At 38.2% G+C, this 22,259-nt stretch overlaps 1 protein-coding gene across 5 annotated transcripts in view; it reads right to left on the reverse strand.

Moving 5' to 3' along the window:
- ELP2 (elongator acetyltransferase complex subunit 2) overlaps window positions 1-22,259 on the reverse strand; it is a 41,436-nt gene that overhangs the window by 12,543 nt on the left and 6,634 nt on the right. For 2 of the 5 annotated variants that reach the window (XR_001001933.1, XM_011943665.1), the window contains exons 3-17: window positions 21,653-21,723; window positions 19,614-19,770; window positions 19,172-19,249; window positions 16,792-16,856; window positions 15,654-15,720; window positions 15,024-15,164; window positions 12,980-13,075; window positions 11,777-11,877; window positions 11,444-11,575; window positions 8,106-8,255; window positions 6,462-6,650; window positions 4,212-4,281; window positions 2,972-3,067; window positions 2,775-2,832; window positions 1,792-1,864 (exon numbers count right to left, since the gene is read on the reverse strand). Coding sequence is in view for 4 of the 5 variants with exons in the window: in XM_011943665.1 (XP_011799055.1) it covers window positions 1,792-1,864; window positions 2,775-2,832; window positions 2,972-3,067; window positions 4,212-4,281; window positions 6,462-6,650; window positions 8,106-8,255; window positions 11,444-11,575; window positions 11,777-11,877; window positions 12,980-13,075; window positions 15,024-15,164; window positions 15,654-15,720; window positions 16,792-16,856; window positions 19,172-19,249; window positions 19,614-19,770; window positions 21,653-21,723 (1,544 nt within the window). In the remaining variant the exon portion in view is untranslated. The remainder of the gene's footprint in view (window positions 1-1,791; window positions 1,865-2,774; window positions 2,833-2,971; window positions 3,068-4,211; window positions 4,282-6,461; window positions 6,651-8,105; window positions 8,256-11,443; window positions 11,576-11,776; window positions 11,878-12,979; window positions 13,076-15,023; window positions 15,165-15,653; window positions 15,721-16,791; window positions 16,857-19,171; window positions 19,250-19,613; window positions 19,771-21,652; window positions 21,724-22,259) is intronic. The other 3 variants (XM_011943666.1, XM_011943668.1, XM_011943667.1) reach the window with 3 other exon arrangements.

Consider the following 22,259-nt stretch of genomic DNA (forward strand, 5'->3'; position numbering starts at 1 on the left):
CATTAGAGAAATACAAATCACAGCCATAATGAGCTGTTACACACTTACTAGAATGGTTAAAGTTAAAAAGACTGATATTAAGTGCTGGTGAGGGTGCAGAGCAACTGGAAATCTAATACACTGCTGCAAAAATGTGTAACCACTGGGGAACACAGCATGTCAATGTCTTAAAATTTTAAATATATATCTACCATACCATCCAACAATTCCATTAACAGTTATGTACTCAAGAGAATGAAAGCATATATCCATGCAAAGACTTGTACATAAATTTTCATAACTGCACCATCGCTAAAAGCCCAAAACTGGAAAACAACCCAAATGTCCATTAATAAGTGAATGGATCAACAAATGGTGGTACATCTGTACCAGGTAAAACTACTCAGCATTAAGAAGGCATGAACTACTGACGCATGCAAAAACATGGATAAATCTCAAACAATTATGATGAATGAAAGAAGCAAAACCAAAAAAGTACATATTTATATGATCCTATTTATATACAATTTTAGAAAATGCAACCTACTCTATCATGACAAAAAGGAGACTAATGGTTTCCTAGGGATGGAGGCAGGAGGGGAAAGGGAGAGGCAGAAAAGAGGAATTGCCAAAGAGCATAGAAAATGTTGGGGGTTGATGGATATATGCAGTATCTTGATTGTAATCATGATTTATACAGGGATAAACATGTCAAAACTTATCAAATTGTTCACATTAAACATACAATTTATAGTATGTTAATAACCCTAAATACAGCTGTTTAAAAAATGTTTAGAGGATGTACATCTTGTGAGTCAACTTGAAAAGGGGAAAAAAAAAATCAATTACAGGATTCACAGTGCCCTAAGTTAGAAACAAATTATCTGCTCAGTAGAAGCCCAGACAGTTGAACTACTGAACTCCATTTTCCCCAAAGGCTCCTATAAGAGAAGGAAGTCCTCTCAGTACCATTTCAAAGAATAAACAAGTGGGGTAGTGGTGGGTGTAGGGGAAGCACAGCAGTATTTCTTATGCTGCCTCTCAATGCAGATCAGTGGCATAAATCCACAGTAAAGGCAGGGACACGAGCCCATGCAGGTGGGTAGCTCTTACCACCATATTTAAAACAAGTAAATAAATTTCAGAAAATTTAAGAGGAATGTGTGGGTTTCAGACCCTTCAGATAATCCTCCATAATTGCTATATCCATAGGATATGGATAAATACTAAAAGATGAATTCAAGATCATCCTTCTAAGTAAATGCAAAAGTCATCTGCCTTAGGTCAGTGCCAAGAGTGTCCTCAAAAAAAGTCTGATAGACTTCACTCCAGATTTCCTCTTCTCATTTCCCTGTGTCTCCAGGACTCCAATTATTTAAAATTTATCACATTTTTAGCATCATTTTGAGATATCCTTGTTTTATATACAGAGTCTCACTCTGTCACCCAAGCTGGAGTGCAGTGGCGCGATCTCGACTCACTCCAACTTCCGCCTCTGGAGTTCAAGTGATTCTCATGTCTCAGCCTCCTGAGTAGCTGGGATTCCAGTCGTCATTTTGAGATATTTGATTAAATCACTTTTAGTAGGGGGCACAGATAAGTTCAAAATGTGCAGCTGAAACAGACTTAAAATGAAACCATAAGCTTTTGAAGAGACAGAAGGGTAAGAGAAATTGAGAAAGTAAGATTCAAAAAATCAAGGATTAGTGGCCTTTCACGTAGAGTTCTGCCTAAATTCATTACCAAACTTGGCAGGAACCTGATGACCCAAATAACTTGTGACCAAGCAGAATCAAAAGTAAAATTGCCTACCTTACAAGCTGAGGCAAGCAGAGTCTTTGAACTGTTACAAGTAACACAAAATATTTCATAACCATGTCCATATCTAAAATTTAAAAAGAAAAATATATACTATTAGCATATAAATCTATTCTCATGCCACACAATTTTTGAAAGTAGAAAGAGTAACATCAATCTCTTTAGCTAACAAACGATTCTTTTCAGGAACATTGTATGTTCGTCTAGGTAAACATTTGAGAGAAAGACAGGGAGATGGGAGAAAAATGCCAGCTTCCTATAAGTAATATAACTCATTCAAACAATTAACATACAAGTTTTCACCTCCTACTTTCAACCAGCCAGTATCTAAACAATAAACCATGGAAAGGTTTTCATCAGGAACCATCAAAGACAAAAAAACCATGACTAACAACAAAACTTAAGTCTTTTTTTTCAAGGCAAAGTCTCATTCTGTCACCCAGGCTGGGGTGCAGTGGTGCAATCATGGCTCACTGCAGCCTCAAATTCCTGAGCAGAAGCAATCCTCCAGCTGCAGCCTCTCGAATAGCTTGGGACTACAGGCATGCATCATCATGCCTGGCTAATTTTTAAAAATTTTTTGTAGAGATGGGGTCTCGCTACATTGTCAAGGCTGGTCTCAAACTCCCGGCCTCAAGTGATCCTCCTGCTATGGCCTCCCAAAGTGCTGGGATTACAAGTGTGAGCCACTGTACCCAGCCAAGTCTTTTTAACAAAGAAAAAATATATAATGTTATGCTTCTCTACTTTAAAAATAAGATGAATAAACAAAACTAATGAACACAATAAATAGTAATATAGAAATAAACGTGAGGTTTAATTCTTATTCCTTATGAAGAGCCACTAAGAGATATATAGAGGAGGAGGAAAAAGGTAGGTACAAGGAAGAAAAAGGAGAAATCAAATTGTGGGGTGGAAAGGAAAAATCAGAAGTTATGACAGAATCAGACCAAAGAGCTAAATACAGTTTAACTTACAGTTTTTGAACTTCAGGCCACAAAGTATTCTGCAGAAGATGATCCTCAGTGGGAGGCTCTAGAATAAATTGAACCTATTTTTTTCTATGTTCATCCAAATACAAAAGTGAATTCTATAGCACTCATTTAGGTCAGCAGCAAGAGATAACATACTGTGTGTTCTAGTGATTTATTAAATTGTCTTTGTCACTTCTTACCAGTAAGTATGGAGGGCTGAAAGGCCACCTGCTGATACTCAAAACCAGTACTAGTTAACAGCTCCTCTTCATCAGAAGGCTGAGAAGCTATATCTCCTAGTTTGAAAACACACATCAAGAATATAGTCACTATTTTTATATCTCCTTTGCTCGTCTCAATATTAAGGCCACCAGATAGAAAGCAGTGGTAATTCAAAGTGGTGTAATTCACAGCCGTGTCCAGGTGATTCTAAAAGCAAGAGTATTTCCATTACTCCAGTATTTTCCAAACAGGCTCCTGGCGGCATTAATCAACTCCATAAAGGTTCTTTCAATTTTCTTTGATCTATCAGTTTCCAAACTTTTAAAACTACACAACCAATTCTTCAGGTTACCCACATTCTCATCTGTAGTTCTAATACCAAAAAACATGCTTTGTGGCAGGGCATGGTGGCTCACACCTGTAATACCAGCAGTTTGGGAGGCCAAGGCAGGTGGATCACCTGAGGTCAGGAGTTCCAGACCAGTCTGGCCAATACGGTGAAACCCTATCTCTACTAAAAACACAAAAAATTAGCTGGGCGTGGTGGCGCATGCCTGTAGTCCCAGCCACTCGGGAGGCTGAGGCAGGATAATTGCTTGAAGCCAGGAGACGAAGGGCGGAGGTTGTAGTGAGCTGAGATTGCACCACTGCACTCTAGCCTGGACGACAGAGCAAGACTCTGTCTCAAAAAAAAAAAAGAAAACTTGCTTTGTGAAAACTGCATCTACTTCAGTGGTCTGAGTGTGTACAAAGAGTACTTATCACGAAACAGGTGATAGAAAAGATAGATACATATATTGTGATTTAAAAAAAATCAGCGGCCGGACGCAGTGGCTCAAGCCTGTAATCCCAGCACTTTGGGAGGCCAAGACGGGCGGATCACGAGGTAAGGAGATCGAGACCATCCTGGCTAACACGGTGAAACCCCGTCTCTACTAAAAAGTACAAAAAAAACACTAGCCGGGCGAGGTGGCGTCGCCTGTAGTCCCAGCTACTCGGGAGGCTGAGGCAGGAGAATGGCGTGAACCCAGGAGGCGGAGCTTGCAGTGAGCTGAGATCTGGCCACAGCACTCCAGCCTGGGCGACAGAGCAAGACTCCGTCTCAAAAAAAAAAAAAAAAAATCAGCTGTAACAAACATTAGGTAGACATTACACAAGTGTGTGACTGGGGTTTAAGTACCACTATGGGTTTAATAATTTTGAAGACAAAAGCCTTACCCTGAAAGACAGCTTTATTTGATAATCCCAACGCAGGAACAGTGGCTCCTTCTGGAAGATCACTATCTTGCTAGAATAGAAAATATAATAAACATAATATCTAAGTTTTAAATGCTAAGTTTTACACGCTAATTTTATAACTAAAAGTTACTCTTACTTCAGACACTACAAAAAAATCATGCTCATAAATGCCGAGAAACAGTTTAAAGACCATCTTGTGTGGATGTCTACCCGTACTTTCACTTTCTGAACCAATAATGCAATGCTAAGCAATCACTCTCCAACAGACAGGCCCTACCAGGCATCCAGCTCCCATGCAATCCATAAAGTTGGGCATCCTCTCATCCATAAAGGGATCTCATCGAACTATAACATTTCAATGGGTTTCAGGGTCTGACAGGAAATGCAGTGGGCTGAAAATGGAAGGCCCAGAGCTCTACTTCCAAGATAATCTCACAGGCACATCCCCTGATGATGCTCATATAGACACAGATGCTTCCCAGAAGGGAACAGTTACAGCATTAGTCATAGTATTTTCACTAAATGTATCTAACTAACTGAGTATTTAAAAACTTTGTATGCGTGCCATTTGAAAAGGCAATTATCTAGATTTTGCAATTTATATCAATCAAATTATTATATGTGAAACTATATGCTAACCATCAAAACTGGCACATGCTCATTTGCTAAGAGTGTTCTGTACAATTTAAACTTTAATACAGAAGCGGAAACTAGACACAAACATGTACAGTAAGAATTTAAAACCATCAAAAATGGCTACCTGGGACACAAGAAACAGTATGCTTTATCTCAGAAACCAAGAAAAACTAACATGGAAAAGAACAGTAAGAGGCATTCCTACATACCTATCCCAACACTTAGTAGGGGAGCAAAACCCAAATGAGAGCAAGCAGCTCGCCTCGCCGCTCTACAGGATCCCTGTATCTTAGGACACAGAACTAAGTGTACAACTGGGACTAAGCCTCTCATGGAATCCTAAAACCCCATTTCAATTCCTAGAACTGAAGAGATCCTGAAACTAGCTGCCCCTCCACCTCCATATGCTTAGCTCTACATAATAACCACAATCAAGACTTTCCTTTTGATTTTGTTCCTATTGTCCATTATTAGAAACAAGCACAACAGAATCTTAAATCCTCTTCACATAGTCAAGAAAGCCTGTAGCATGAGGTGCTGAGTATACATTCCAGGAATTTTAGTTGGATACTTCATTTCTAATGAATTTCATTTTCTTCTCCAGTCTTACCCAGACTGGTGCTAGTTTCACGGCCTTCAGAGTCTCTTAGCTTCCAGATAACTCTCTTCCAAAATGCTTTTCATCACTCTTTGTGTCAGAGCCTCCAACAGCACCCCACAGTCGGACTGTGCCTGCTTCCCAAGATCCCCCATCATGGACTTTCCCCATGCTCTCCACTTCTATCCAGTCTTCATTCCAAGAGATACCACAACAGCTCTGGCCTCCCCTTTGCGCTCGCTTGCACTCGCTCTCTCTCTCTCTCTCTCCCCCCACCTCCTTCTTTTTGCCTATCTAAAGGGTACTTATCCTTTTAGAGCTCAGAACCAAATTTGTGACTCAACTCTAAGTGAAGGGCTGTATAACATGTACTTCTGTGTAACCTATCTTCCTAATTTTCTTTCTTTCAAAATTACTTCATAACTTTTATAATCCATGTATTTTTATAAGTAGCTCAAATCTTTTTTAGAAGGGCATATAAACATAAAAAAAGACCCTTATGACACCCAAATGAAGTCCCATTAAACATGTTCTCATTATTCCAATACAATGACCTCTTCCTTCTATGAAATTTACTTTAGTACCAGAAGATTTAGCAATTAACTGGTCTCATCCAATAACTGCAGATACATTAGTTCTACCGTCCCCTACCTCTACTCCTATGCTACAGCTAGATGGTAATCTCCTTGAAAACAGTATCCACCTTTTATTTTGTTTTATTCTAGGTACCTAACACAGTGATAAAACATCGTATTCATGTCTCAATTGAACACTAATGTAGCTTTATAGTATTTTGAGCTCATATGGTACACAAAATTTCTAGTTTTAGTATTTAAATCATTACAGCCCACAGTGCACAAAAGTTTGTCAAACCATTAAGAAACAATGTTACTTTCCTTCTACCTATATATTCCATTTAAAGCCCAAGGCAAAAATCTTTTTAAATTTAAAATGAAGGGACTAGATTTAGGTAAAATATTTAGAGAAATACTCACATTACAAAGCACATGATTCAGTGATTTTCCTGTAATGGCACAAAAATTTTCCACAAAATTCCGAGGTGCAGAAAAAACTCGAAGAACCTTTTCATCTGCTCCAGATACAAACTGAAACCGATTAATCATTGCCAAACATTTCAGGTCATACCCATGTATCTGAGGCCTTGCAATTTCATGCCAAGTCACCTGGGTAAAACAGGATAAACAAAAATGATCATTCCAAAGCTGAATTTTCAACAAGCAAATTATTCGATGAAAATTATTTACTATACAATGGAAATATAACCATAGGGCAAATTCATCCGTGAATAAACCACAACTGGGCAGTATTGGTAACAATTATGAAGAGCCACAGAAAATCACTCAAAATCATTTGACTTGTTTTTCAGTTGACTATAGATGCTGTTCCCAAGTTCTCAACTCTGTTTATTTGAATCTACCACGTGTTATTGAAGCAGTAGTGTTAGTGGCAAACTTCCTTAGCTCTTACGGACTGACCCATAGTCAGTTCCATGAATTTCTGTCAGAAACTGAAGCAGAGGATCCTGATTTTCTCTACCACATAGCAGCTCAAAGTTTACCAGTAGTGAAGTTTTACAATTGTTTGAGCTCAGGGCCAACAGTTAGCAATTAACTGGTTTCATCCAATAATTATAGAAACATTAGTTCCACTGCCCCCTACCTATAGCCCTACCCTATAGCTAGATGGTAAACTCCTTGAAAACAGGATCCATCTTTTACATTTTGTTTCATTCTAGTTGCCTAACACAGTGAAAATTTCCTTAAACAAGAACTGCCCTCACTACTATTATCTAACACTATATGACTTCAGGCTTTTATTGTACACTTGATAATGCTTCCTAATGAATTAAACCTAAAATTATAAGACATAACGAAACTAGGCAACAGAGCAAGACCCTGTCTCTACAAAAAATCTAAAAATTAGCTGGGCACGGTGGCTCACACGTGTAGTCTTAGTTACTTGGGAGGCTGAGGCAGGAGGATCACTTGAGGCCAGGCGTTCAAGGCCAGCCTGAGGAACATAACAAGATCCTGTCTCTACAAAAAATAAAAAATAAAATGTCCAACTGTTTTCTAGAGTGGCTGTATCATTCTGCATCCCCAGTAGCAATGTATGAAAGTTCCAGTTGCCCTGCATCCTTACCAGCACCTGTTAATATATTTTTTACTTTAGCTATTCAAGAGGGTATGTGGTGGTATCTCATCATGGTTCTAATTTGCATTTTCCTAATGGCTAGCCTGGCTGCCCTACTTTTCTTGTGTTCATGGATGTTTTCTTTTGAACACATTTAGTAAAAGAAGAGACTGGCTGCGGTGGCTCATGTCTGTAACCCAGCACTTTGGGAGAATGAGGGGGGGTGGATCACCTGAGGTCAGGAGTTCGAGACCTGTCTGGCCAACATGGTGAAACCCTGTCTCTACTAAAAATACGAAAAGTAGGTGGGTGTGGTGGTGGGCACCTATAATCCCAGCTACTCAGATGGCTGAGACAGGAGAATCGCTTGAACCTGGGAGGCGGAGGCTGCAGTGAGCTGAGATCATGCCATTGCACCACAGCCTGGGTGATGTGAAACTCCATCCCAAGAAAAAATAAATAAATAAATAAACAAGACATTTTACCTGTGATTGGTCTTTTCTCTTCCATGGAGCAAAAAGTCTAGTTGTCTGATCAGTACCAACAGTGATAATAAATTCCCCTTCTGGATCCCAGACTAGGTCTTGGACACCATCAAAGTGTCCGGAAATGACAATCTCTGGAGTCCACTCTCTCTGCAATGAAAGTGCTCATGACACATCAAAATACTCAAAGACTACCACCAAAGTAAAGCACTCATGTCTGATAACAGACAAGACTAAAGCCCTCTGGCAAGGTGAAAAGCTAAGTATACAAGATCGCACTACAGAATAACAGGATCCACTTTCCACAGCATCCATTCGAATGCTTAAGCATTCAAATACGTGTTGTATCCTTTAAATCAGTAACTGTGGGAAATTTCCCTCCATTCATCATTTATTGAGCAGCCAGATATTACTTAACCTTTCTGTGTCTCAATTATAGAATAAAACAGTTATTATAATAGCACCTACCTTCTAGGGTTATTATGAGGATTAAATGAGTTACATTTGTAAAGTACACAGGACAATTCTAGTATATACTAAGTTCTATGTATTTATTAAACTAAATAAAACTTGTATAAAATGTAAAAATATTGTGTAAAATGAGTCAGTGGCTTCTGCATGTGGGCCTGATGGCTTTATTAAGTAAAAAGAGTTACAGGTGTAGAGGACAGAAAAATGAATCAAACCTAGTTGGTCCACCTATTAAGAAGCCTGCAACAATAACCATATAAACAAATAATGACAACAAAATATAGAAAAAGTCATATGCCTGGTCCACAGAGCATCTTTTTGAACAACCTCAAGAGGGACTAAAACTTAACCTTTAAAGGAAAATTAAATGTGGGTATTAATGGAGAGAAGGAGAAATACTAGCTGAGAGTAAAGAAATGAATAAATGGGTCATTGAGGAAAATTCAGTATCACATTAACAACTCATAAGAGTCTCAGAGCAAGAGATGACATTGTGTCTTAGCTCAATTATCCCAGATACCTTAACGAGTGAAGTTGTATACAATATTTACTGAGGCTACTCCTTCTGACACCTGACAAGATTGAAGGAAATCTGCAAACCTGAGTGGTCTCATCCTGAGAGACATTCATACAGTATGAGGGACTGGACTGTGCGTGTACACATTTTTTTTTTTTGAGACAGGGTCTTGCTCTATCACCCAGGCTGGAATGCAGTAGCGTAACCATGGCTCACTGCAGCCTCAGCTTCCCAGGCTCACACAATTCTCCTGCATCAGCCTCCCAAGTAGCTGCGACCACAGGCGCCTGCAACAATGCCCACGGCTGCATAGCCATGGCTAATTTTTAAAATTATTTGTACAGACAGGGTCTCCCTATGTTGCCCAGACTGGTCTCAAGCTCCTGGGCTCAAGTAATCCTCCTGCCTTGGCCTCCCAAAGTGCTGGGATTACTAGCATGAGCCACCACACCCAGCCTATATTTTTTGATGTGAAGGATCCCTGGCCTGAGGGATCCATGGCCTGAGGTGTTATGTACACTGGTTTTCTCTGACAAAAGTTCCTGGCTCAAAACTCCCATAGCCCTTGTTACAGTCTTCAGTTATAATGTTGGGTATGTTAGGCTTCAGGGTCAGGCCTCTAATCTTCCCCACCTGTTTGATTGTGTGTCTTAAACCCAATCATGAGAGGGTTCCACTCTGGGGGAAAAAATGCTGATGTCATGAAGCTGCCATAAAACCAAAGAGGACACAGTTCAGGGAGCTTCCGAATAGCTAAGCACATGGAGGTTCCTGGAGGGCGGCACGGCCAGGGAGGTCATGGAAGCTTGGCACCCCTTCTCCCATACCTCACCCTACGTATCTCTTCCTCTGTTTCCTTTGCAATATCCTTTATAAAAAACCAGTAAATGTTAATTAAAAACAATAATAAAATAAAATACACTTATAGAGCATACAGTATGTGCCAGGCCTTGTTTTGCATATCATATAAATGTTAACTCATTTAAGCCTTTAAACCCTGCCAGCAGGCCGGGTGCAGTGGCTCACACCTGTAATCCCAGCACTTTGGGAGGCCAAGGTGGGTGGATCACCTGAGGTCAGGAGTTCGAGACCAGGCTGGCCAACATGGTGAAACCCCGTCTCTACTAAAAATACAAAATTAGCCAGGCATGGTGGTAATCCCTGTAATCCCAGCTACTCAGGAGGCTGAGGCAGAAGAATCGCTTGAACCTGGGAGGCAGAGGTTGCAATGAACCGAGATCACGCCACTGCACTCCAACCTGGGCAAAAAGAGTAAAACTCCATCTCAAAAAACAAAAAACAAAAAAACACCCTGTAAGTAGATGCTATTAACAATCCACATGCCAGAGGCAGTGGCTCACACCTGTAATCCCAGCACTTTAGGAGACTGAGGCGGGAGGATCACTTGAAGCCAGGAGTTCAGGACCAGGCTGGGCAACAAGACCCTGTGTCTATAAAAAATTTTTAAATATTAGCTGGGTCTGATGTGCACCTGTAGTCCCGGCTACTCAGGAAGTTGAAGCGTGAGGATGACTTAACCCCAGGAGAATGAGGTTACAGTGAGTTATGATCACACAGAGTGACAGTGAGATCCTGCTAAAAAAAAAAAAACAAAAAAACAAAAAAGCTACCCATATTTTACAAATGAGGAACCCAAGACAGGGATTAACTCATGTCCTCAAGGACACATAGCTAGTAAGTGAACCCAGGCTGTCTAGCTCTAAGGGCCTGTGCTCTTGGCCACTCTGTTCTTGCTATCTAATTTTCCCAAACTAGAAGCAGATCAGAAGCAAATGAGATTACAAAGTAAGAGAAGGAATGCTGTAGGGAGACAGTTACATGACTAAAGGGAGAAGACTACCTCTTTTTTTTTTTTTTTTTTGGAGACAGGGTCTTATTCTGTCACCAAGGCTGTTCTCAAACTCTTAGCTTCAAGCAATCCTTCATCTCAGCCTTTCGAGTTCCTAAGATTATAGGCATGAGCCACCATGCCCAGGTGTTGAATGTCAGTCACAATAAATTACTGACATTCATTCAATAATAGGGATCTAGCAGTCCAACAAGATATCCAATTATGTTAACTTTTTAAGAAGACAGGAAGGCTACACACACATTTCAGAAAAATTCTCATTAAAAAATTCTATAGCTTAAAGGAATACAGTACACTTATGTAGAAAATTTACCTACATGCAAATTTCAATACCTTAACAGTGTCTACAGAAAAAAGTTATGTCATTTGAACTTAAAGTGCCTCTACTGTGTTTCTGTACACTGTTATAAGTAAAATACTATTTACCTAGGATGCATTCTATTTGATTAGAAATGCTTTATTTAAACACTCTTTTCTTACTGGGTTAACTGTATTCTGTTTCCAAAGGTGCAACGCTCCGTGGAAAGCATGAGCAATGATCATGGAGCCATCTTCATTGAACTGGCAATCATAAAATCCCAAAGTATTCCCACCTACTTCACCTACTCGAACCTGTACAATAACAGACAGAAAACAATTCTTAATCAATAGTCTATATTTCTCAAAACAGAAACCGCTGATTCCAGAGACTGTTAAATTCCCACTATTTTAATGTACACAGTGAAAATTTGCAGGTCTATCAATATAGACTTAGGATTTAAATACAGAGTTCAAAACTTAATTTTCTGTTCCTTAAATATCCAACACTCTTACCTGTTCTAGCCAAACTCCTGACTCTTCATCTGGAGCCCAGAGAATCATGGTTTTATCCATGGAAGCAGACAATAATCTCATTGGCTGCTGTAGAACACCATCTAAAAAATAAAACCTAATCCCTTTAGGTGATCAACAAGCATCATGTTTGTAGATGACCAGAAAAACACAACAAACAACATGGGTACTGCAAGGATGTTCACTGCAGCATTATTTGTAATTGCAAAAAGTTGCAAACACCACAAATGTCTACCATTAGAAGAAGAGATAAATTGGTTGTAGGATATTCAGACAATAGACTACTACCATGCAATAAAAACAAATAACTAGAGCTTCACAAATCAACATGGATACAACTCCAAAACATGGTAAGCTAAAAAGGCAAACTGTAAAAGAATAAACACATATTGGTATCATTTCAATAGCTATAAAACAATACTGTTTATAGCTATATAGATGTGCAGCAACAGTGTAAAAACATGCACGAAAATGATATGCACTGAATTCAGTACTGTAATTGCCTCTAGAGAAGGATGAAGAGGAAATGTTCAGGAAAGAACATACATCAGGGCTCTTCAATATCTATAATTCCAACTTTTTTGTTTTTTAAATTATAGCAAACACAGCATAATATAAGGAAGAGCTGAATGGTGGTTTGCCTAAGAATTAATTATTGCTGTTATTACCTTGGGGAAGAGGCCAGGGAAGAATGTGAGGCTATGCCTCACCTAGCTATAAACCTAGCACTAGCCTGAACATGCACAGAACTGCCACTCCATAAATGGAGATAAAGGGCAAAAGAAAGAAGCAGTAACAGAGTCTTACTTTCTCATAAATAATGTATCTCAGTGGTACCAACTTTGTTATTAACGAGGGTAAAGGATCCAGTGAAGTTGGCCTGAAAGTCAGTTTTTCTTCAATTCCATAATAATCAAGTGGAAACTTCTAAGATAAAAAGTTAATGGGGGTGTGGTAGTTTCAGCATCATGGCAGGAATCACACTTTTCCCACTTAGGAGTTCAATGTTCAATGGAATTGAGTGTCTAGCACGCCAGGAATGCAGTACTACGCTTTGTCAACTTGAAAATGTCTTGTATTTGAGATTTCTAATCACACTAAAACAATTCTCCACTTGATTTGGTCAGCTTACCATGCCATAAGATCTAACTGGAGTAAGGAATATGTGTACGGTTTTCTTCCTACCTTTGTAAAACACAGGTTGCCAGTGAACTGCATTTACCCAGTTTTCATGACCAGCCAGCACTGTCTCCAGAGTAACAGCAAATGCTATTTTAACACCTATAACAAAAGCAATGAAGGTATTATTTCCTCAAAGTTCTTCTAAAATGAAAATTTCCATAACCAAGCCAGTTGGGCAATTATGTAAAAAAAAAAATTAGGACAAAATATGATAGTTGGGATTCGAAAAAAGAACATGCATTCTAAATTTCTTTAACCTCAACTGCTGTTCAAAATTATAGGAGAAAAAGTTAGACATTTTTCCTTATATTTTGTTCTAGCTGGTCATAAATAAATATGAAGGAAAATCTTCTGTTTTTACAATTTTCTGAGACAGCCACTGTTAAACTACAATGAGGAAAGAAAAAGTTATGCCAGCCTCCTTATTATCCTCACTCACTGTAAGAATATAATAGCCTAAAATACTGATATGGTTTGGCTCTGTGTCCTCACCTAAATCTCATCTGGAATTGTAATCCCCCTAAGACCCACCTGTCAAGGAAAGGGTCTGGTGGGAGATGCCCTGTGAAGAAGATGCCTGCTTCCCCTTCTGCTATGAATTTATGTTTCCTGAAGCCTCCTCAGCTTTGCAGAAATGTGAGTCAAGCAAACCTCTTTCTCTTACAAATTACCCAGTCTTGGGAAGTTCTTTATAGAAGCGTAAGAATGGACAACTACAAATCCCATTTTTTTAAAGGATAAATGCAGAAATAAAGACAATGAAATCAGTATTTTGACCTTTCAAACAATATAATGAAAATAGAAAAAAATTAATATTTGGGTATAGCTACTCCTAATATGCTGGTTATATCATTTCTTCATTTTCCCCATAAAACTGTCACCAAAATCTCAACTCTGAAGGACATTACAACCAAGAATAGTAACAAAAACCAGAATATACCTAGGTGAACAACGCTGAGAACTACCTTTATAACTGACACATCCAAAAACATCTCTTTCAAAAACAACATCCCAACAGGATCTACCATGCAGGGATACTGTTATAAGGCTAGACAATAGGAAAATCAGAATTAAATATATTACTCAAATGGTGAGATTTAGCTTGTCTTTTATTATAGGCCAATAAAATGTATAAGTAATTCACATTATTCCTTTAGGTCTTCCTATGCTAAAACTGCAAATCTAGTAATATTTTACAAATTATTGAGAAGCACTAAACATTATTCTCAGCAACTTAAAAAATCTTACTAATATGGTTTAGAAGAAAAATATTTCACATATGAAAAATGACTCACTCTCACATAAAAATGGGAAAATACAAAGTATCATGCCAAGAATGGTGGTCCACACCTGTAATCCCAACACTTTAGGACACCAAGGTGGAAGGATCACTTGAGGCCAGTAGTTGAAAAACAGCCTGGGCAACATAGCAAGACTCCATCTCTACAAAAAAAATTAAAAATTAGCTGGGTGTGATGGCATAGTCCTCGCTACTCAGGAAGCTAAGCCACTTGAGCCAAGGAGTTCAAGGCTGCAGTGAGCTGTGATTATGCCACTGCACTCCAGCCTGGGTAAGATGTCTCAAAAAAAACAAAAAGAGGCCAGGCACAGTGGCTCACACCTGTAATCCCAGCACTTTGGGAGGCCAAGGCGGGCAGATCACCTGAGGTTAGAAGTTCAAGACCAGACTGGCTAACATGGTGAAACCCCATTTCTACTAAAAATACAATAAAATTAGCTAGGCGTGGTGATGTGTGCCTGTAATCCCAGCTACTTGGGAGGCTGAGGCAGGAGAATTGCTTGAACCCGGGAGGCGGAGGTTGCAGTGAGCCACGATCACGCCACTGCACTCCAGCCTAGGGGAAGAAGCGAAACTCTATCTCAAAAAAAAAAAAAGAAAGAAAGAAAAAAGAAATTTCAGGTGGGAATCTAGGAATCTAACACTTGTGAAAAACTAACCTTCACATAGGTGGGTGGTGAAAAAAAAAAAATCAACCAACTAGGAGACCTAAGTATTGTTCTATCGGATATTTTCATTATTACTCACTTTCATTTTCTATGGTAAAAGTATTTTCTTTCAGTCTTATGTTATCGGCATCCTGAGTTTCTAAAGATGTTGACTTTATATACAGCTTCCATATCCTTATCAGGCAATCTTGTGAACAGCTTGCTAGGAAAAGATCTCTACCTAATTAAAAAATAATATTAAATATTAATTTTAAAACATTATATTGTGAAGTTTATGTATAAGACTTTTTTCTCTATAATATATATATTTCTAGATTTCCCAAAAAACACAACACTTTGTTTCCTTACCCTCCAATTCATTTGATCTATATTCATTTTTGGTAACATTGAGAAATATGCATACAACGCTAATACATGTTTATAACATGTAATACTCATATATAGTCTACTACGTTCTACAAAGAACTTTTCAAGAAGGTCTGCAGGTGAATATGACAGCTAGTGTCATCTAATAAATATCAATTTATTTAATCATCTACCACCCAACTAACAATTAACAGAAGGGATAAGCATCCTCCTTTCTAATTGGGACAATAGAAAAACATAACGTACAAAGAAAACTTAAAAAGTAAAACATAAAAGGCTGCTTTATTGGAAGTAACACATACTTGTTCCCACTGTATGTGCATTAGCAAAATTTCATACTGACCAAAGGCTGCCCATTCCACTCCTCTAATCCAATCCTCATGTCCACAGAGAGAAAGCACTTTCTGAAACTAGTAAGATAAAAATCATTGGGCTTGATATAAGAATTTAACATCTTCATGTATACCAGTGACATCATTTGGTCTCAGACAATCCTACTGCATTGCTCTTTTACTGAGATCACTATTTGATTAGATAGGAAAAAGCATTCCTTTGGGAATGAAAAACCCATCACATAGTATCTAAATCACTAACTGGAGCACCTCTGAGTAGATAATATTTGTAATCTCAAATATTTTAAATGTTTATGATATAAAATGATACATACTGTAGATATAATACAGAAAAAAAGGTGGGTTGGGTAGTGGCTCACATCTATAATCCTAATACCTTGGGAGGCTGAGGAGGTGGGACTATCACTTGAGGCCAGGAGACTGAGACCAGCCTGGGCAATAAAGTGAGACCCTGTGTCTACAAAAAATTTTAAAATTAGCCAGGCATGGTGATACACGCCTGTGGTCTCAACTACACAGGAGGCTGAGGCAGGAGGATTGCTTGAGCCCAGGAAGTCAAGATGACAGTGACGCATGTTATCACCACTGCACCAGCCCAGGAAACAGAACAAGACTCTGTCTCAAAAAAAAAAAAAAAAAGCTGAATAGCTGAACTTTCACAACCATTTTTAACCTTCTTATAGAATGCAAAGAAACAAGTATCCTCACTATTAAATAAATGAGTTTAGAGTTAACCAATCCCTTTCTAAATTTCTCTCCTTTAGTTTAACCACTTAAAATCTAAGTAAAGCTCAGAAGGGCAAATAAACACTTCTAGGAATGCTTCACTATACGTATGTTGTATCTTGTTTAAATTTTTAAGAGAAAAACAACTACCACAGCATCTTCCATCTCTCCTCCCCTACCTAATGACCTGTTTCCCCCAACAACTCTGAGCCTGATGATCAAGGCAGCGGTTACTTGGTGTTCAGAGTAGACAACCATCTTAACAGAGGACTGTCAAAAAAAAGATTCTATTGGATTATTTTGGTTTAGATTAGAACATTCCCTAAAATTCTATAATCTGGATATAGTCCGTATGGAGATATAACTAAGCAGAATATAATTCTAGCCTCTTAACATTATTACCTGATCATTTTGTTGAGCAAATAAGTGAATTCTGCAATCATCATCGCCACATGCTAATATTGGTACTGGGGAAAAAAAACAGGCTTCACTGTGAGTTCTCTATTCCACCACATGTTATGATTATCAACTGTACTGGATTGTAAGCTCTAGGTAAAGAATCCTGACTTCAATTTCCCACACCACTATATGAATAATTGAAAATGCTCAATAAATGTCTGCAGGAATAAAATGAACACGCTAAAATGATCTATTCAGTGGTTACTTGGTAATTATAATGACTATTAAATAAGAATCCAGTCCTTCTCTCCATTCTATGACATTTATGATAGAAGTGAAAAATACGCTCAAGAGCAACTAGAGAGTATTTTCACCATGTCAGCCCGAAGACCAAGATGAAAGGTTGTTAAGACAACTAAATAATGAACAGCTACTATGAGCCCTAGCATCATGGCTAATGCACACAGATTTAAAGGTATGTTTGTTAATTTGAGGACCTTATGTTTTGTTTGAATTATGTTTTATTTTGTTTAAAACAAAATAAAAGGCTGGGTGCAGTCGCTCATGCCTGTAATCCTAGGGCGTGATCCTTTGGGAGGCTGAGGTGGGCAGATCACCTGAGGTCAGGAATTTGAGACCAGCCTAGCCAACATGACAAAACCGTCTCTACCAAAAATACAAAAATTATCTGGGCGTGGTGGCATATGCCTGTAATCCTAGTTACTCGGGAGGCTGAAGCAGGAAAATTACTTAAATCCAGGAAGCAGAGATTGCAGTGAGCCGAGATCGCACCACTGCACTCCAGCCTGGGCAATGGAGCAAGACTCCATCCCAAAAAATAGAAATAAAAATAAAAATAAATAAAAGAGCATGTAATTAAGCATGTGGTTAAAAAGCTATACAAGGCAATTAGCCAGGCATGGTGGCATGTGCTTGGAGTCCCAGCTACTCAGGAGGCTGAGGTGAGCTGTGATGGCACCACCGCACTCCAACGTGAGCAATAGAATGAGACCCTGTGTCAAAAAAATAAAATAAAAAATTTAAAAAGCTATGCAAGGGGATCCAGACGCAGTGGCTCATGTCTGTGATCCCAGCACTTTGGGAGGCCGAGACAGGAGAAGCCAGGAGTCCAAGACCAGACTGGGCAACACAAACAGACCCTGTTTCTACAAGAATAAAAAAATTAGCTGGGTATGGTGGAGCATGCTTGTAGTCCCAGCTACTTGGCTGAGGTGGGAAAATCACCTGAGCCCAGGAGTTTGAGGCTGCAGTGAGCTATGATCACCACTGCACTCAAGCCTGAATGACAAAATGAGACCTATCTCTAAAAAACAAATAAATTTTAAATTTAAAAATTTTAAAAAGCTATGAAAGATGTGACTGTTAAATTATTTTAATAAGATAAAAAATCATTAATAATTTGCATTGCCAAAGGGCAGCCTTGATGATTCTGCTAGATACAGTAGAGACTTTCTCTAAGGACATGCCTTGCCACCAAGTGTGTTTTTCAAAGATTTTCTTACTTTAGATCAACTACAAAAAAAAGAAAAAGAAAAACAATAAAAACAAAACTCCAATCACTTGGCCTGAATGCAGATGGAAGAAATGAAATTCTGTTATGATGCCAGAATGTGTGCAGCTTCCCCTTCCACAGAGCCTTGCACAAAATGGAACGTAACATGAAACCATGGAGTTGCAGCTCCTGCTACACAGGGCGAGAGAGGCTGGTGGCTTCCAGGCCCTGCCTCTTTTCACCTGGCCTGTCTTCCAGGTAACTGTGGAGGCAAAGAGGCTGACTCACTCACACTGGCTATTATCTTTGTAGAAGATACTCAAAGATAAGTACAGATGGGTTTCACAGCAAAAGGGAAATTTTTCTGTTTGCAGATTTTAAGTGGTCTTGGGCAAAATGTCATTATGCGGGATGTGAAGGGGCCATCATTTTGAGAGAAATGCTCATATGCCACCTTCATTCAACACTTTTTGGACTTACCCCAGACCTTCACCTTCTAAAGAATGAGATACTTTCCTCAAATTAGATCCATACACGTCCACAGTATATTTGATAACAGTATCAATCTTGACTATATAGTAAGTCACTTAAATTATCAATAGCTATCAAAGTCCTAATAAGCCCTTAACTTTATGTTCTATACTCAGATCACTTAAATTATCAATAGCTATCAAAATCCTAATAAGCCCTTAACTTTATGTTCTATACTCAGATCACTTGAATATTATGATAAAAGTATGTTATTCACATCTTGTTTCACAGAAACATTTAGATACAAAATTAAGACCCACTACATTTCTTTTAGGTTCTAATCATATGACAATATGCAAATATACTGCTCTTTTAATATATACTTAACAGGATACTCACCATCAGTATTTGGCAAAAAAGACAAGCAGAGAGCCAGAGCAAATCCATTTCCAAAGTTTAAAGTCTGAAGGCACGTTACTAAGAAATAATAAAAAACACAATGAACAACTACCTCAGAGCTTATCCAACTAGACAGGTTGGATAGCATCATCACAGCCCCAGGTAGCAGAAGGGAGATGAGAGAAGTCAATCCTGAGCCCCCACTGACCATGTGAAGTTAAATGGCCAAATTTTAACAATGTTACAGAGAGCAAAATGACTTACATGAAAAAGTTATGGTATAGAGAATTTTAAATAAGTGCAAAAGAAAAATTTAGATTAGAATTATAGTATTTTTAAAGTTGCTTGAAAGTTTTAAAAAATTATATATATGCTCTTCTGCTCGTCATTCATTTGTTAAATATTATTTCGTTTGTCTAGATTATCGTGTCTCCAAACCTACCTTCTGAACCCTTTTTAGACCAAAGTCGAACAGCAGAATCTGCAGCTGCAGAAACGATCAGTGTACATAATGCAGGATCTGATGTCCTCCTCTGGTAAACAGCATGCACCGCATAAACAGGTCCTTCATGGCCTTGAAGATGGACTGCTTTTAAAAGCTGAATCAGAGAGAATGACAAGTGTTGTGGAAAAAAAAAAAAAAGGATTTTTTTAACCTTTATTTAATTGGATAAAGATGCCAATAAAACAGCTGAGCCAAAAATAGGTCCTCTAAGTTGAAAAGAATAAAACTTCTCAAGAAGTCTGTCTGACCATGTTAACAACACACAAAATGTAAACACCCTGTGACACAGCAATCTCGTATCTAGGAATCTACTCTGAGAAGACAATAGGTATTCTGAAGAATATAGGTCAACTTTGTGGAATGTTCCTCTTTCTGGATTAGTGAGATTTTCATTATGAAGAGACTCAGAATATACATCTTGACAGCATTACTACATAAGCGCATCCCATCAGGAGGCACATGGTTTCAGTCTGTCCAAGTTTTAGTGAAGCTAACCTTCATATTTAGTAGAAGTATTGTCTGCCAGTTTTTTTCACTGTGATGTTAAATTTTTTTTTTTTTTGGTGATAACTATGAGTATATTTTGGGATTGAGTAAACATTCTATTCCCCATCAAACTTGTACTAAGTACTTTTAGCATCTACTCATGATACTTGCCTAATTCAAGTAGGACTGCAAAATAGAAAAATAGCAAAGAGAAGTGGGAAATCCCATTTGCTTATCAAGTCTATCTACTTGCCATCAAGATTATTCCCTCTGGCATCCCTTCTACTTATGTTTTGGGTTCATCTTTTTTTAAGTTTCAAATGTGTGACATTTCATCACTTCTTTCAAAAGGTATCTTCTATAAACTGTCTGCTGAAATAGTGGTGTTCCTTAAATGTCTCATTTGTTTTTCCAATTATAATACTTAAAAGAGAATTCTGCCACTAAAGAAGGTGCACATAATATTCAAGTATAAGGGTCTGTACACTAACTTTCTTTAGAATTATTAGCCTTTGACTTCCTGGAAAAAACACTTAAGCCAAGTGCAGTGCTGTGTGCCAGCAGTCCCAGTTACTTGGGAGGCTGAGGTAGGAGTATCGCCTGAGTCCAGGAGTCCTTGGCTATAGTGCACTATCATCTTACCTATGAACAGCCACTGCACTCCAGCCTGGGCAACACAGCCAGATCTCACCTCAAAAAGGTTTAAAAAATCCTCGGATACAATATAACCTCTGTTATGCATAATTATACACATATAACTAGAGACGTGGAATGACATTCTTCAGAAAGTTCACTCTGCTCAGATTTTTCCTTCTTTATACTTTTCGTATTTATAATCTTTTTTTTTAAACAAGTCTGACATTACCCCCTAAAAAAATTAAATCTATTGAAAATACTCATCTCACATCTTTAAGCACAGTTATAGCTTAATCAGAGAATTTTTAAAAACATAACAAGACAGAAGTGTGGGGTGGCACTGAGGAGAGTCTTGTAAATCTATATTCATATGCCACAAGCATTGAAAACAGATCAGCCCAAGTAAGAACAGTTTGAAAATTATTCCAAAATGACAGGAAATTCATAGAGACAGTTAACAGCATACAAATATGGGAGTAGAAATCAGAGCAAAGGGTACGGGGCCTGTGTAGTACAAAAGACACAGCATTTGTGTTGCTGATGAGCAAGATTAACTTCATAAAAGAACACCACAGCTGAATTAAAGAAAAAAATTAAAAATAAAAGTAAACATAAAAGTCACTTCTGAGAGCAGCCTGGGCAACAAAATAAGACCCCATCTCTACAAAAAAAAAAAAAAACACAAAAATCAGCCAGGCATGGTGTCAGGCACCTGTAGTCCCAGCTACTTAGCAGGCTGAGGTGGGCTACAATTGCACAACTGCACGTCAGCCTGCGTGACAGAGTAAGATTCTACCTCTTAAAAAAACAAACAAAAAAAGTCATTTCTTATGATTATAAACATGTCTACCTACCTGATTATCCTCTATTTCCCAGTGAATCACTTGATTATCAGATCCTCCAGAAACTAATTCAGTAGAAGGGGCTGAAAAAAATTGTATCTCAGTAAATATCTTTATTCATTTTTTCTGCAATTTTTAAAAATTTCCAAGCTACACCAAAAAACAATACCCCTGTCCCCTCTACCTAGATTCACAAACTGGTAACATTTTGCCATATTTGCTTAATATCTCACTCTTCCTCTATATACGTACACACACACACTTTTTAGGAGGCAAACTACTTAAAAGTAAGTGGCAGACACTGTGATCTCTGATCCTCAAAGACCATGTATCTCCTAAGGACGAAAATATTCTTCTATATTACCTCAATACAATTATCACATTCAAAAATTCTAACATTGATAAGTATTTTTATATAATATACTGTCCATATTAAAATGTCCTAATTGTCTCAGTAATGCCTTTCAAAACTATTTTTGTTTGGGATTCAGAATCTAAGGAAATACACTGAGTGTTTGGATATCACACCTTTTTAGTCTCCTTTAATCTAGAATAGTTTCCTAGTCCCCCTCATTTTTGTGACAATGATAGTACCCAGCAGTTATTTTACAGAATGTCC

Source organism: Colobus angolensis, unplaced genomic scaffold (genome assembly GCF_000951035.1).
Source record: "Colobus angolensis palliatus isolate OR3802 unplaced genomic scaffold, Cang.pa_1.0 Scaffold220, whole genome shotgun sequence".
NCBI classification, from domain to species: Eukaryota; Metazoa; Chordata; class Mammalia; order Primates; family Cercopithecidae; genus Colobus; species Colobus angolensis.